The sequence below is a fragment of the Talaromyces stipitatus genome, genomic scaffold (genome assembly GCF_000003125.1).
Source record: "Talaromyces stipitatus ATCC 10500 scf_1105507295511 genomic scaffold, whole genome shotgun sequence".
NCBI lineage: Eukaryota > Fungi > Ascomycota > Eurotiomycetes > Eurotiales > Trichocomaceae > Talaromyces > Talaromyces stipitatus.
In genome coordinates this window covers 1,987,183-2,001,932 of record NW_002990119.1, presented here as the reverse complement: position 1 = coordinate 2,001,932, position 14,750 = coordinate 1,987,183, and the positions used below count along the sequence as shown (strand labels likewise).

Sequence of the window (14,750 nt, the reverse complement as noted above, 5' to 3'; positions counted from 1 at the left end):
GGGCAACTATTCCGAAATCTCATGTAACCATGATTCTACGGCGATGAACATAAACATATATACAAGAGGCCCATAATTGAACTGTGGGTCCGGATACGAGCTTATATCTGAGTTGATATAGATTTTGAATTACTGTTTAATCAAGCTTAGCGTCCATAACGAGCGCTGAGACTATGAAATACTCGACTTGATTAACTCAAAACCTACAGTGGTCGATATAGACGTAAAGCCTGATCAAATAATAATCCCTATGCATGAAACATACAAATGATGTACAAATGAAAAGTAATCATGCTAATGAATGATACCTCCAACCAAACATATATACAACGAATGACATATATCTCCATGCAACAAATGTTAACAGAATAAATTATCACATCTGCATGACTTTGGCCGGATCATGAATCGGCAAATCCAATCCCCGACACGTCGCAATAATCAAACCTTCAAAAGACGAAAAACACAGAGCTCGACCAGACTGTAGCAGATCGGCATATTCAATCACAGAGACCATGGGAAAATCACTTTGTGTACTATACTTGGCCCAATCTTGCTCTGATCGTGCATCCCAGAGATATGTACGACCATCGAAAGGTAGGGCATCAATGAATGGTGTACGACATGCGTAACCACGAGTTAAAAATTGGAATGCAGCGATGACGAGATGCGAGAAGACGATTGTACGACGAACGGTTTCGCCAAACATCCAAGCATGCCAGGGTGACATGCTACTTGGTAATTCACAGGGTACCAAGGACCACATTCTATGTGCGAGAGCAGCCAAAATATCAAGCGATTTCTCAACTGCAGGGCTGCGAATATTTCCCTCTGATAGTTGCAAACATTGCGCCAAGGTGAGTGCCTGGACACATGCCACTAGTTCTTCAAAGTCGGTTGTCTTTTTTGCGGTCTGTATTAATGAAACGATTTGTCGTTGGAGTAGTGTCGACAGTTTGACAGGAGATAATTGGTAGTCCTTGTCGTTCTCATACAATGCACATAACGCATGTATATCACGAACCGGCCGTGGTAGAGAGTTGCCGTATACTTGAGGATGAATGAAGAATGATTGACCCTGCACGAATAACCCGGGCGCTTGACGCACGACCTTGGCTACCAGATCGACTATATATGGTGAATGCTGTTTTCGAATCTCGATATCCAATGCCGGCCTTATCCAGGGAACGTCGTTGTTACTATCATCACTGGCGATGCTCCCTTCATCACTTCCTTCATCGCTGCTCGACGCTATCCGCTTCGGTGGCTTGAAGACAAGAGTCTCAATATTATTCTCTTCCGCTATCGCCTTCACCGTACTAGCAACAACCGCATTATTTAATTGGTGCTGCTGCTGTTGTTGGTGCGGGTATTGTAGCCTCGTATTCGTCGGCTTGCTGACTCTGCCATTATTACTGTGGCTGTTGTCACTCGTTCGACTCGATAAGGGAATATTGATATATTGACACCGCACGCCTTTCTTTAAACATCTGCTGCATTCCGGAAACAACAAATCGCATCGTCGCTTGACCTTGACGCAGCCCTGACAAGATCTGCGGAGACTAGTCCCAGAAGACAACGACAGGGACGACGACATTTGCCGAACAAAGAGGCGTTTATATTAGGTCGATTTTTCTTTATTTTGGTTAGGTCTGCGGTTCCACCGAAGCGTTAATGGATGGATCGCTTGCATCGACGATGTCAGGGCTGGCATGGGATGGAATTGGATGAAGCTGAGTGACAAAACGTTGGGGGGAATTATTGGCCTAAGGAGTCAAAGTGGCACGTGGTATCAGACTATTCCTTATGCAGACTAGTCGCCACTCAATATATATTGAACGAGGACTAAAATGGGTTAGTGTCCACTCTGTTTATCAAAATGAATCAGATTAAAGATCACCTCCATCTGTCATATCAGTCTTGCATGATGAGAGCTGAATCAGGGTCGGTTCATGCTTTATCCTCCAGCCGATAGGACCCACACTTCCTCTCCATGCCAGATATCGATGAATTTCGAACCCATGATGGAGTCACCAACGCAATCCTCCATCTCTGAGAATCCATCTGTCGCATTGTCGCACACAACTTTACCTCGTTTCATCGATTTAACCGTCGAACTACGGTTCATGATTTGAAAATCAGCTCTGAACACCCCACTAAAACCAAGCATAATCCCGATACGTATGCGTACACGTAGTATACAACGACCGCAAAACGAGATCAGCGTCACCTATATTTCTGAATGTACTTCCAACCTACCTCTGCAAATACTGCACTGAAGTAAAACACCAGAAGGGGTGGGCACATCATCTGGGGTCAAGGCTCCCGTCACTTCTCAGAGTCTGTCGAGAAAGCCGGTCTATTACTGAGAGACAGTACGGTATTCTATTTTACAAGATATACAATCCCAGCACCGGGCAGGCCCTAGATCTGCAAGAATGACCTGAAAAACCTCTCCCATTCCCATCTCCAATACCTCTATCAGGGCTAACTATTGTTGATACATCCCCGCAGATCCAAGGACGCTTTGACAACACCATCATCACGGCAACCGCTGAACAAAGGGATTTATTCCAAACTGGCAATTGATCAGTCCGGTCTAGAGATAAATATTATTGACTGGACGTCAACTCAAGGAGCTGAATGGCTTTATTGCCATCGCAGTACATGAGGATGCGTTTACTACTAGAGTTCAGACCTCTTTAGTTGAGCTCGTATCTGGGATTAAGACGTATTTATGGTGGATCGCGCAACGATTTGATAAATGGAAAGATTTGGGGAGAGATGCCAGTTGGGTTCCTGCTAGGAAATTGATCAGGTTTGAGAGTTTAAGGGAGGTCGTTGTGTTTGTGCGTGGGGAGGTTTCACTAAAGGTGTTTCCGGAGGAGTGGATGTTGAGGTCGGAAAGACAATGGCATGAAGAGTTGATCAAGGTAAAGGATGAGTAGCCGGTGAAGTGGAAGGGGGAAATGCAACAGTTGACATTTAAGTTATGTGATGAACATATACAGCAAGTAAATAGAAAGGGCGTAATATATGTGTAGATGCTGTTGATGTCATAAGAACAGGACCCACGGAATAAAGTACTATATACCAAACTATTACACTGAAGAAACGGATATCTGTCATAAAAGCCCGAAGCACCAACCAGGAGGTAGAGTCACTGAAGCCATATTGAGCCCTGCAGAGGCTATTGCTCATAGGGCGGCGGAGGATCATTGGAATCTGCTCCAAACCCTGCTGCCGACGTTTGACGAGTAGTATTTTGTGTCCGAGTCTGTTTCATTTTCCGCATCGAAGATGGATCAGATATCTCGTCAGACTCTGACTCTTCCAGATCATCCCAGTCATCCGGTGACGATTCTTCATCGTCCACAACTCTCTCCGCCCCCTGTCACACTCATTAGCTACATCACATAAACTCACAAGATGATATAATATACCGCTTCAGTAGCCTTCCATCCCAGCCCCGGATTCTGTACAGATTGCTCTGGCAACGACACACCTCTTGCATTCGACGCCCCGGACTTCTGTCTCGGTTTAATGACAACCTCATGCTTCGTAGACGTTCTCCCCACCAAATCCCCACGCTTCCAAATGCCATACCTCAAAATCATCCCCGTAAAATCCGTCCTCTCGATTATACAATCCGTGACATCGCAATCTTTTATAGTCGCTCGCTCCACACGACTCCTCGTAATAACTGCATTTATCAAGTCCGTCCGTTCAACGACAGATTTATCGGTGACAACAGAATTATCCTTGACCTTGCTTCTTTCAACCGTGCTCAGGCCCATGACTACACTATTATTCACCACAGAGCGAGACACCGCCTTCGCGCCAGTAAAAGTACTTGCATGGGCCTCTGTGCGCTCGACGTTACTCCCTGCTGAGACGGTGCAGTTATGAAACTTGCTTCTGTCTAGCGCCGACTCCGTGATCGAGCAGCCATTAACCTCAGAGCGATCCACAGTTGAGGAATAGGATACGCGACTATTGTCAACTGTAGAACGTTCAATGACCGTTCCCCTTTTCGGCTTCATTGCTGATATTTCATAGAAGATTGATGACTCTGATATTGTTGAGCGGCTGATTTTGGTGGCTGAATCGAGATTCTTGAATGTGCAGTTTTTGATGGTTGAGCGTGATAGTTCGGGGTGCGAGCCCCATTTTTCGGGCGTGACGGTTAACCCTGTGATGTTGCTCTGTCGTGCCTTGGGGATAGTCGACATGGTTCCGATATACACCTTGGACGTAATAAAAAGACGAACGTGTGATTAATTTCCTGAATTTATTGGATGATTACGGTGCTTTTTGAGTCAAGGTGGAATATTGATGCCTAAGTTATCACGTGTCGTTCGAGATGTTAAGAGTTTTATGCAAGGTGGGAGCCGAACGCGCTACGAGGCATGGATACGAGCCATGAATTTAAGCTAGGGACACTCATTCAATAATTTCAGTAGCTATGTTAACTTGCATATAGCACTGTCTACTGCCTTATAAAGCTTGGTAGGACAAGGAACATAGTCCTGTTCAGACTACAGGGTTAGGGTTGTGGTACTTCCATCAGGTATCTCTTATTATTTCTATCATTCGCATCGCGAATCAAGTGCATCCTAAAGAAAGTTGGTGCATACTTACTATCCCTTAATCTGCGGCTACATCACTTCCATGCAAGCATCTCACACTGTAATGCCGCGTACCACGCATCCTCCGTATTGGCCCACTTTTCCACAGCAGCCAGAGTCTCCTGGATCGTCTCGTCAGTAATCCCAGCATCCAGCCAGCTCTGCCGAAACTCATCTCCCTGCTGCAGATGACCCTTGGCACGCCAGGCTAGGCACTTTCGAGTTTCTGGACCTGAATAAACCGTAGTCCCAGCGCCAACAACGACCTTGCCGCCGTCAGCGTCAAAGCCAGCGCTGCGTAATAGTGCCGGCATTCGTGTGCTTGTCGGATCATCTTCTGGTGCAAGCTTCAGCGACGCTACTCGATGAAAATTGTGCACCCATAGTTTATCGAGGTTTAGACTTCGTGGATAGAAATGCTGGTCTGCCGCGTCGCGCGTAGCAAGGATACCACCTGGTTTCAAAACTCTTCGCATTTCGGCCAGTGCGCGGAGTGGAAGATCTGGAGGAGGCAGGTGGCCGAAGAGTTGAGAAGCGTAGACAACATCAAAGGACTCATCGGGATAGGGGAGCCCCTCTAGAACGTTCCCCTGTTCGAAGACCACTGAGCCAGGGCCTTCGCTTGGAATTTTTGCCTCAGCAGCCGCTTCCTTTGCCTTTTGCAGTACTTCTGCTGAGATATCGACGCCAACGATACTGCCTTCGCTCGCGTACTTGGCAAATCCCGTAGTGATACTACCAGGACCGCACCCTACGTCGAGAATCCGGTCTCCCTTTTCGATGTGCGGCAGGAGGAAAGCGGCATGAGACTCGGCTGTGCGCGACTGCTGAGTTGCAAGGGTGTAGTTGGAGTAGCCCTGCTTGTAAGTGTTTGATTGAGTGGATTGAGCCATTCTGGCCGAGTTTTACCTCCTTGAGAAGATTTTTGTCTAGCAAGGCGCGACCACTCGTTTATCTATTTAAACACGACCGCTTCCGGGCCGTTGTCGGCCCCAATAGCCATTGAGAGTACGGTGAATAGTCCTATCCCCGTTAACTCCTGAGAAGATACCTCTTTTGTTGGACTTGCTCATTTGAAATTCGAGCCTTAAATGACGAGATCAGTAGTGACCTTGCTCCCAATTGTGCGCGCATAAGCCAGAGTCCGAAAAAAGCAAGAGACATAGCCATAGAATAAGAGTGAGAAGCAGCAGAGGAGGATGGAGAGAACAACGAAGTTATTTTAGGCAAGTCGGCTAGCCTGTTTGGGATGGGTGATGTCAGAGGAGCAGCCCCGCCGCGGTGGAGCAAAGAAGGAAAGAGCTTCCCGTCAAACCTTCCTCCAAAGGTCGGAGTCAGCAGTCAATAATCAATACAATTGAACTACTCAAATGCTTTTTATCTGCTCATAAGAATGCTGACATGCCACTCATGGTGAAGAGTTGGAGATGAACTAATGTGTATGGCCCGGCAAGGGCAATGCGTCAACCCTGAATCCAAGCAGGTCCATCATGTGGAGCAATCTTAACGGCACCGGGTCGAGAAGCTTCGGCCGCGACTGCTGCAACTTCTGACACAGCCCTCCTCTGTTTCATCCTCGATCATCCATCTCACTTCATATCGCAGCCATCGATATTATCTCCGCATCAACTGCGTCAGTATCAGCTGGCTCTACTCGACCAGTCCATTAAATGTCCCTGATTCAACACGTCTCGTCGATTGAAGGCGTTGATCGCGAGCCTGCCGCCGATGCAGTGATATCACCAAGGAAGGCGGTACACCGGGTACTGAGCTACGATGCTTTTCCTCGCCGCAACGAAGATGATTCGCAATCCAGCGTTGCAGCATACAAGGTTTTTGTGACTAAAAGAATAGGTATTTTTGCTGTCTTACTGTTGTTAGTCGTCCTGACTGACTGTTTCTAGCTCAGGTAATTGCAACTATCTTGGCGTGTTGGGTGGCATCAGGTATTGTCTTTGGGTTCGCAGCGCTGAAACCGGTGCTCCTGTCAGAAGGTGTCTATGAGTGGTTATGTGATAAGGACGAATTAGAAAATGGAGTCGAGGTCTGCTTCAAACAAGAGCTACAGTAAGCAATACTTGCAACTCGGGGAAGGATTGTACTGATAAAATTAAATATAGGCTCAACCTCTTCTTCACAATCGCCTCCATCACTGCAAATGTTTCTGCTCTGCCGATTGGGACGATGCTTGACCGCTTTGGACCACGATTTTGCAACCTTGCTGGCTGTCTCTTTCTCGCCGTCGGTAGTCTACTCATGTATTTGGCTTTCAGGATACCCGAATTCGATGGCTACTTGATTGGAAACTTCTTCTTGTCACTAGGAGGCACTTGCATCTTCGTGCCAGCCTTTCAAATTGCCAATGCTTTCCCCAAGCACTCAGGTGTCATCGTTGCACTAGTTACAGGAGCGTTCGATGCATCTGCTGCCGTATTCCTATTTTATCGACTCGCGTACGAGGCTAGCGACCGCGGTTTACGACCCGAATACTTCTTCTTGGGTTATTTGTCCGTGCCATTGGCCATATTCCTTACGCAAATCTTCCTTCTACCAGCAAAACCATACAAAACTGCGTCTCAGTTGGAAGAAAAAATTGAAGCAGCACGAGATTCTTCACGAGATATTCACGACTCGGATGACGAAATCTCGGACGCAAACGAAGTGGCATCTTTACGAGCGGCGCGGCGCAAGAAGAGGCAAGCCAAGCTCAGGAATATCGACAATGTTCTGGGTGGGCTTGATGAACGACAGCATCGCGAAGAGCAGGAAGAGGAGCGACATGCCGCGGCGCGAGTCTGGGGAGTGCTTCACGGCGAGCCTATCCAGAGACAGTTCATGTCACCATGGTTCATTCTCATCACACTGCTGACCGTGCTACAAATGCTGCGCATGAACTACTTCATCGGCACTATTCGCGCCCAGTATGAATACATGCTAAACTCGGAGGCTTTGGCTCAGCAAATCAACAACCTTTTTGACGCGGCACTCCCGGTTGGAGGAGTCATAACCACGCCTTTCATCGGCTTCTTGCTGGATCACTTGAGTGTACCAAACACACTTACCCTGATTGTTTTCTTGACTACAGCTGTCGGCGTGCTGAATTGTTTGCCTTATCTCTGGGCCGGCTATGTGACGGTAATACTGTTCGTTCTTTTGCGGCCGTTATACTATTCAGCCATGTCGTAAGTAGTTCTTTGCGTTTATATCTACGTGAAAGTTATCGCTGACAGACATCAAATAGGGACTATGCAACCAAAGTTTTTGGTTTTTCGACGTTTGGCCGTATCTACGGCGCAATCATTTGCATTTCTGGCATTATCAGCTTTGCGCAAACTGGACTTGATGCTTTGACGCAGGGGACATTAAAAGGCAACCCGACTCCTATCAACATTGCTCTTGCGGTACTGACGTTTATCATCGGAACGATTCTTGTAGTCTTCGTGAAGGTGGAGAGTCGACGTTGGCTGGCAGAAGGAGCAGAGTCGGAACGACAGGGATTATTAGAGGGGGTGGAAGAGGAGTCCGAAGAGGAATACTAATATTTGCACTCATAAGAAGCTGGATATATTCTAAGAATGCATACTGTACATGAATAGTTATAGAATAACATCATCTGATAGAGTATCAGATAGATCGGACACCGAAATCTTTCCCGACTTCACCCTTTGCACCCCTCCAGTTTCCCGCGGAAAGTTCTTATCTTATCGTCAAACTTTTCCGTGCTGTAATACCAATACCAGACCGCCTACGGGCTATAATTTAATCCTTCTCATTGGCTGATATCCCTGCCAAGCTCTAGCACAACATGCAATCTGTATTTATTCGGTTACACGTGCTACGTTACAGTACCTGCAGCCACCCATCGTGCAACTACGTAACCGCCGCGGAGCATACAATTTCTTATCGATAGGAAAGGAAAGGGAAATGGATGAATTGACTTCTTCATCGGCGATAATTGCTCTTCTTCTTTCTCTCTTTTTCTTTTCTTCATTATATTCACATTTCTGATTGTAACTTGCATGCTTCAGTATTTTGTTTAACCATCCCGAAGCCCAATTGAGTGGCAATTGAGCTGTCGAACAGCTCCCTTCCATTCTCTCTTCCTTTATACAGATTTCCCGTCTGTTTGATTTCTTTAAACATGGCTCTCTCCGTGGCTGCTCGAGCTGCCCGTCGCCAGCTCACAGCTTCTCCTACACAATTGCGCAGGACAATTGTACCTGTAGCTTTGAGACGACCACATCAATTTCAAAGAGTATTCTCTAGCTCTGCTACTAACCCACGACTCCAACCGCTTTCCGGTCAGACAATCCCTTCCGAACGCCGAGGGGTATATACTACTTCCCTAGACGAGCATGGAGAACCTAATCCGCGAGATTTATTTCAACCGTTGGATACTTTCCCGCGAAGACATATTGGTCCTTCTCCCGATGCGGCGAAGGAGATGTTAGCGACTCTCAATCCGCCTGCGGCATCGTTAGATGAGTTTGTGAAACAGGTTCTGCCCGCCGATATTCTCTCCAAGAAAGATTTGGTCGTTACGTCTCCCAAAGTGCCCGCCGCGGCGGAACTTTACCGTGATCCCGTCGATGGTGGACTTGGTGAAAGCGATATGCTCAAATTACTGGGCGAGTACCGTAAACAAATCAGCACAGTGGGCAAGTCGTTTATTGGTGGCGGTTATTATCCTACGGTTGTTCCACCAGTGATTTTGAGAAATATTCTGGAAAACCCGGCTTGGTATACGAGTTATACCCCCTATCAGCCTGAGATTAGTCAAGGTCGATTGGAGTCGTTATTGAATTTCCAGACTTTGACGGCAGATCTTACTGGTTTGTCGGTTGCTAATGCCTCCGTGCTGGATGAGGGTACCGCTGCGGCGGAGGCTATGACGATGTCGTTGGCTACTGCGCCAATGGCCAAGCAGAAGAAAGCTGGAAAGTCGTTTGTTGTTTCGCATCTTTGTCATGAGCAGACTATTGCCGTTATGAGGTCTCGTGCTGAGGGGTTCGGAATTAACCTGGTTATTGGGGACATTCTTGCCGATGATGCTAAGATTGTCAAGGAGCAAGGCGATAATTTGATTGGTGTTTTGGCACAGTATCCCGATACAGAGGGAGGTGTTCTCGACTTTGAGTCACTCGGTAAAACCGTTCATGAGCTTGGAGGTGTTTTCTCTGTTGCCACTGATCTGCTTGCATTGACTGTTCTCAAAGCACCTGGCGAATTCGGTGCTGATATTGCCTTTGGAAGTGCTCAGCGACTTGGTGTTCCTATGGGTTTCGGTGGTCCTCACGCTGCCTTCTTTGCTTGCACGGACAAGTACAAGCGTAAGATTCCAGGTCGTCTGGTCGGTGTGTCCAAAGACCGATTGGGCAACCGTGCTCTCAGATTGGCTCTGCAAACTCGCGAACAACACATTCGTCGTGAAAAGGCTACAAGTAATATTTGCACTGCCCAGGCATTGCTCGCTAATATGAGTGCCATGTATGCAGTGTACCATGGGCCTCAAGGCCTTAAGGTCATTGCTCAACGCATCATGGCCATGACAGCTTTGCTTCGCGAGAAGCTTCTCGGATTGGGATATGATGTCCCTGTCCGTAGCAACACCGCTGATGGAGGAGTTCTCTTCGATACCATCACCGTTGAGTTACCAGACAGTAATGCAGCAGAGACTCTTCTCGCAGCTGCAAAGTCATCAAAAATCTACTTTCGTCAGGTTGCACCTAACAAGATCGCCTTGTCTCTTGATGAAACCGTCGGCAAGAGCGAGCTTCGTGAAATTCTACAAGTCTTTGCTACTCAATCGTCCAAGGGCGGGGATGTCACCGTTGACAACGCTATTTCTCCCATTCCAGTTCCAGCCAGTCTTGAGCGAACATCTCCCTACCTGACTCATCCCGTCTTCAACTCCTACCACTCTGAAACCGACATGTTGCGATATATCCACCATCTCGAGTCCAAGGATCTGTCGTTGGCTCACTCCATGATTCCTCTTGGATCTTGCACTATGAAACTCAACGCCACCACTGAGATGATTCCCATCTCTTGGCCCGAGTTTTCCCAGATTCATCCTTTTATGCCCGCTGACGCTGTTGAAGGGTACACTCAAATGATCGATGATGTTGAACAACAACTCGCTGATATTACTGGAATGGCAGAAGTCACTGTTCAGCCCAACTCCGGTGCACAGGGAGAATTCGCTGGTTTACGTTTGATTAAGAAGTACCAAGAATCTGTATCTGGTGGACACCGTAACATCTGCTTGATCCCTGTATCTGCCCACGGAACAAACCCCGCTAGCGCAGCCATGGCCGGTATGAAAGTTGTTACTATCAAGTGCGACACCAAGACCGGTAACCTCGACATTGAAGACCTAAAGGCAAAATGCGAAAAGCACAAGAATGAACTTGCCGCGATTATGATTACATACCCTAGTACATTCGGTGTCTTTGAGCCTGGTGTCAAGGAGGTCTGTGATATTGTGCACAAGTACGGTGGTCAAGTCTACATGGATGGCGCCAACATGAATGCTCAAATCGGATTGTGCTCTCCTGGTGAGATTGGTGCGGACGTGTGCCATCTTAACCTACACAAGACCTTCTGTATTCCCCACGGTGGTGGTGGTCCTGGTGTTGGTCCCATCGGCGTCGCTGAGCACTTGCGTCCATTCCTTCCGTCTCACCCATCCAGCGAGTACCTGCAATCGAAACGATCTGACTCCACTGCATCATCACCCATCAGCGCCGCTCCATGGGGTAGCGCCAGTCTCCTGCCGATTACTTTCAACTACATCAACATGATGGGCGCCAAGGGCCTCACACACGCTACCAAGATCACGTTGCTCAATGCAAACTACATCCTCGCCCGCGTCAAAGACCACTACCCAATCCTCTACACCAACGCCAACGGCCGCTGTGCCCACGAATTCATCCTCGACGTCCGCCACTTCAAAGAAACCTGCGGCATCGAAGCCATCGACATCGCCAAACGACTACAAGACTACGGCTTCCATGCGCCCACCATGTCCTGGCCCGTCGCAAACACGCTAATGATTGAACCCACTGAATCCGAAAATAAAGCCGAACTCGACCGGTTCTGTGATGCGCTCATTTCGATTCGTCAGGAGATTGCTGCTATTGAGAAAGGTGAGCAACCTCGGGAAGGAAATGTGCTTAAGAATGCGCCTCATACGCAACGCGATTTGTTGTTGGGGGAGTGGCAGAGACCGTATTCAAGGGAAAAGGCTGCGTATCCGTTGCCGTGGTTGTTGGAGAAGAAGTTTTGGCCTACCGTCACACGAGTCGATGATGGTACGTCCTTTCCTATTCTTTATGAGAGTTTATACTAATTTGGTTATAGCATTCGGTGATCAGAATCTTTTCTGTACCTGCGGCCCTGTCGAGGATACAGCTTGAATGTGACGTGGACGAGTTATACGATACCCTAGATAATCTCCCTTTCTTCTCTGATGGTGTTGCAAAAGCAGGCGTTCCCCTTGGTTTTGGGGTGTATTCATTATGCATTAAAAGGACTGTTTTACTATTTCAACATATATATACTTATAGACGACTATTGTTGGTGTTTGTATAACGCCAGTACTATTCAATCAACTTCAACAAATTTTCCAGTTTTCTTACTTCAACTTAATCAATTAATTGTTCATCTTAGACTTAGACAACAAAAGTGAAACTCCGTAAATACTAATGTTGTTTGCCCCGCCTCGAGAAGATCGTATTTTGCCTGAATTCTCAGGCAAAAAACCGATTATCGGAAGCGGCCGATACCGTTCCAATTCTTCGGGATCATTCTTTCTATCGTATAAACGGATTTTTGGGGCTCAGGAGAAAACTTATATAAGGCTGATAACCTTTCTGGGTTCTGCTCTATGTTGTTCTATTTTGTCTTGATGTTTGATGTTTGCTGCTGGCGATTGATTTGAGTTGATTCTACAGGGTTGGAGATTACGGTACATAAATCGGATCGGATTTGATTATTGGACGGAATCTTGTTCATAGACTAGAAAGAATCCTCACTCTGTGAGAGAAAGGAAGAAAACATGGCGCCAACATACACTCTTTATCACGGCACATTCATCCAACTACCGCGCCACATCCCCATCGACACAAAACCGAGTCTGGGAATCAATACTGGCGTTCTATGGGTTTCGAATAGAGATGGAAAGATTGATGGATTTGATTGGAGTGTTAATCCAGACTTAGAAGAGGCTTTGGATTTGTTTGTGAAGAGTAAAGGGTGGAGTGTTTGGAGGGATGGTGTTGATGCTAAAGACGGAGTGGAGACGGTGGTTATTGTCAAGGGTGGTAGAGATGGGAGGAATGGATTCTTTTTTCCTGGGTTTATTGGTATGTGTTTTTATATCTGGTCGGGGGAAGATATATGCTGACAGGGAAAAGATACACATATCCATGCCTCTCAATACCCAAATGCAGGTATATTCGGCTCATCCACACTACTAGACTGGTTGAAGAAATATACCTTTCCCATGGAAAAGTCCTTCGGAGCAGAGGAAGAAGGAGAACGAGCTCCTCCACAGGCATACACAGTCTATAACAAAGTTATTTCTCGTACCCTGTCCCACGGCACAACGACAGCTTCTTATTTCGCCACTATACACGTGCCCGCTACAAACTTGCTAGCGGCACTGTGTCATCAACGCGGTCAACGCGCGTTCGTGGGGAGGGTATGCATGGATAATCTTGTTTTTTGTCCGGATGAATACCATGATGCATTTAGTGAGGAGTCGGTGAGCGCTACGAAAGAAGTTATTGAGTATATCCACAAACTTGATCCGGAGGGGAAACTTGTTGCGCCTATCGTTACGCCGAGATTTGCGCCTACATGTTCACACGCTGCATTATCTGGGTTGGGACGATTGGCCTCGTCATATAGTCCGGCGTTACATATTCAGACGCATATATCGGAGAATAAGAATGAGGTTCTTCTTGTCAAGGAACTATTCGAGAAGTCAGAAGGGTATGCGCATGTTTATGATGAGACGGGTCTATTGACGCCTAGGACTATACTTGCGCATGCGGTACATCTCACCCCAGAGGAGCGAGCGCTTGTAAAAAAGCGAGATGCGAAGATATCGCATTGTCCGGCGTCGAATAGCGCGTTGGGATCTGGTCTATGTCCCGTTCGGACATTGATGGATGATGGGATCACGATTGGACTGGGTACGGATGTTAGTGGTGGTTACTCGCCTAGTATCCTTGAAGCGTCGCGACAAGCCTGTCTTGTTTCGCGATTGGTTGCTTCCCAGGCTTCTGTTACCACTGGACGAGAGACACTTAGCGTCGAAGAGGCGCTGTACCTCGCGACGAGAGGCGGTGCGCAGGTCGTCGATATGGCGGATCAGATAGGCGGATTTGAGAAGGGGATGTATTTTGACGCACAGTTGATTGAGTTGGGACCTGCTGTTGAGAGTATATCTCATGAATCAAGCCATGATGTGGTGCTTGGAGGGACAGAAGATACGGGCAATGTTGATGTGTTTGGATGGGAGAACTGGGAAGAAAAGATTGCGAAGTGGGTGTGGAACGGTGATGATCGTAATGTTAGAGCTGTCTGGGTTAGTGGGAGGTTGGTACATAAGAGGGGTGTATAGCATAGATAGACTATAGAGCTGTTTCATGCGTCAAGACTTCTACGTACTACTGTAGTCCTAGCTATCGGACATTAAGGGGATTTTACCGACAACGTACCAGCCCCCGACATTTCCACATTCCTGAGCAACGTGGCGCCCCGACCAACCATACGATGGAATGCAGGTGTATCTCTAGCTTGCACTGCAGATCAGATTGCGGAATGTTTCTAGAATCTTTTGCCCGTGACATGCAGTTGCTACTATGGAGGAGTGTGGCTCGTCTAGCTGCGTACATGATACTTCTTTGAGTTTCGAAATGTATTTAACTTTTACTTTCTCTGATGTCTCATTTCGATACTATGTTCCAGTTGGACCAACTTTGCATTTTCTGTTCTTTCATGAGTTCTATTTTGTCTAGATAGCTCTCTAGAGAGCTATCAGAGCAATGAAGTGATACGTAAGTTACCAATTTTACTCAAACTTCGTACTTTCATCCCTTGGCCCAGCCACGT

General features: G+C 47.2%; 6 protein-coding genes across 6 annotated transcripts; 3 read left to right on the top strand and 3 right to left on the bottom strand.

Annotated features, from left to right (window-relative positions):
- Nucleotides 1–171: 171 nt before the first annotated feature.
- TSTA_104520 (uncharacterized protein) lies at nt 172–2,128 on the bottom strand (the record flags this gene model as incomplete). The annotated part of the gene is made up of 2 exons (XM_002486429.1): nt 172–1,403; nt 1,983–2,128. The coding sequence occupies 2 exons, from the start codon at nt 2,126–2,128 to the stop codon at nt 377–379; spliced, it is 1,173 nt and encodes a 390-aa protein (XP_002486474.1). The 3' UTR covers nt 172–376.
- An 892-nt stretch (nt 2,129–3,020) lies between these two features.
- Nucleotides 3,021–4,321, bottom strand: TSTA_104510 (uncharacterized protein). The gene is made up of 2 exons (XM_002486428.1): nt 3,444–4,321; nt 3,021–3,391 (listed from the first exon to the last, which is right to left on the bottom strand). Exons 1-2 carry the CDS (start codon nt 4,230–4,232, stop codon nt 3,191–3,193), a joined length of 990 nt encoding a protein of 329 aa, XP_002486473.1. The 5' UTR covers nt 4,233–4,321; the 3' UTR covers nt 3,021–3,190.
- A 54-nt stretch (nt 4,322–4,375) lies between these two features.
- On the bottom strand, nt 4,376–5,543 carry TSTA_104500 (arsenite methyltransferase, putative; the record flags this gene model as incomplete). The annotated part of the gene is made up of 2 exons (XM_002486427.1): nt 4,668–5,543; nt 4,376–4,433 (listed from the first exon to the last, which is right to left on the bottom strand). Exons 1-2 carry the CDS (start codon nt 5,519–5,521, stop codon nt 4,376–4,378), a joined length of 912 nt encoding a protein of 303 aa, XP_002486472.1. The 5' UTR covers nt 5,522–5,543.
- A 667-nt stretch (nt 5,544–6,210) lies between these two features.
- Nucleotides 6,211–8,271, top strand: TSTA_104490 (MFS transporter, putative). Its single transcript, XM_002486426.1, has 4 exons — nt 6,211–6,482; nt 6,533–6,695; nt 6,749–7,810; nt 7,870–8,271. The coding sequence occupies exons 1-4, from the start codon at nt 6,299–6,301 to the stop codon at nt 8,165–8,167; spliced, it is 1,707 nt and encodes a 568-aa protein (XP_002486471.1). The 5' UTR covers nt 6,211–6,298; the 3' UTR covers nt 8,168–8,271.
- Nucleotides 8,272–8,769: 498 nt separating this feature from the next.
- On the top strand, nt 8,770–12,245 carry TSTA_104480 (glycine dehydrogenase; the record flags this gene model as incomplete). The annotated part of the gene is made up of 2 exons (XM_002486425.1): nt 8,770–11,941; nt 11,991–12,245. The coding sequence occupies 2 exons, from the start codon at nt 8,770–8,772 to the stop codon at nt 12,044–12,046; spliced, it is 3,228 nt and encodes a 1,075-aa protein (XP_002486470.1). The 3' UTR covers nt 12,047–12,245.
- Nucleotides 12,246–12,648: 403 nt separating this feature from the next.
- On the top strand, nt 12,649–14,264 carry TSTA_104470 (chlorohydrolase family protein). The gene is made up of 2 exons (XM_002486424.1): nt 12,649–12,994; nt 13,046–14,264. Exons 1-2 carry the CDS (start codon nt 12,688–12,690, stop codon nt 14,257–14,259), a joined length of 1,521 nt encoding a protein of 506 aa, XP_002486469.1. The 5' UTR covers nt 12,649–12,687; the 3' UTR covers nt 14,260–14,264.
- The last annotated feature ends 486 nt before the right edge of the window (nt 14,265–14,750 follow it).

Coding starts and splice junctions, on each gene's coding strand:
- TSTA_104510 (XM_002486428.1), bottom strand. CDS start 4,232: ATGTCGACTATCCCCAAGGCACGACAGAGCAACATCACAGGGTTAACC. Junction 3,392..3,443: donor GATGGAAGGCTACTGAAGCG/GTATATTATATC, acceptor TGAGTGTGACAG/GGGGCGGAGAGAGTTGTGGA.
- TSTA_104470 (XM_002486424.1), top strand. CDS start 12,688: ATGGCGCCAACATACACTCTTTATCACGGCACATTCATCCAACTACCG. Junction 12,995..13,045: donor CTTTTTTCCTGGGTTTATTG/GTATGTGTTTTT, acceptor GACAGGGAAAAG/ATACACATATCCATGCCTCT.
- TSTA_104490 (XM_002486426.1), top strand. CDS start 6,299: ATGTCCCTGATTCAACACGTCTCGTCGATTGAAGGCGTTGATCGCGAG. Junction 6,483..6,532: donor TTTTGTGACTAAAAGAATAG/GTATTTTTGCTG, acceptor GACTGTTTCTAG/CTCAGGTAATTGCAACTATC. Junction 6,696..6,748: donor TGCTTCAAACAAGAGCTACA/GTAAGCAATACT, acceptor AATTAAATATAG/GCTCAACCTCTTCTTCACAA.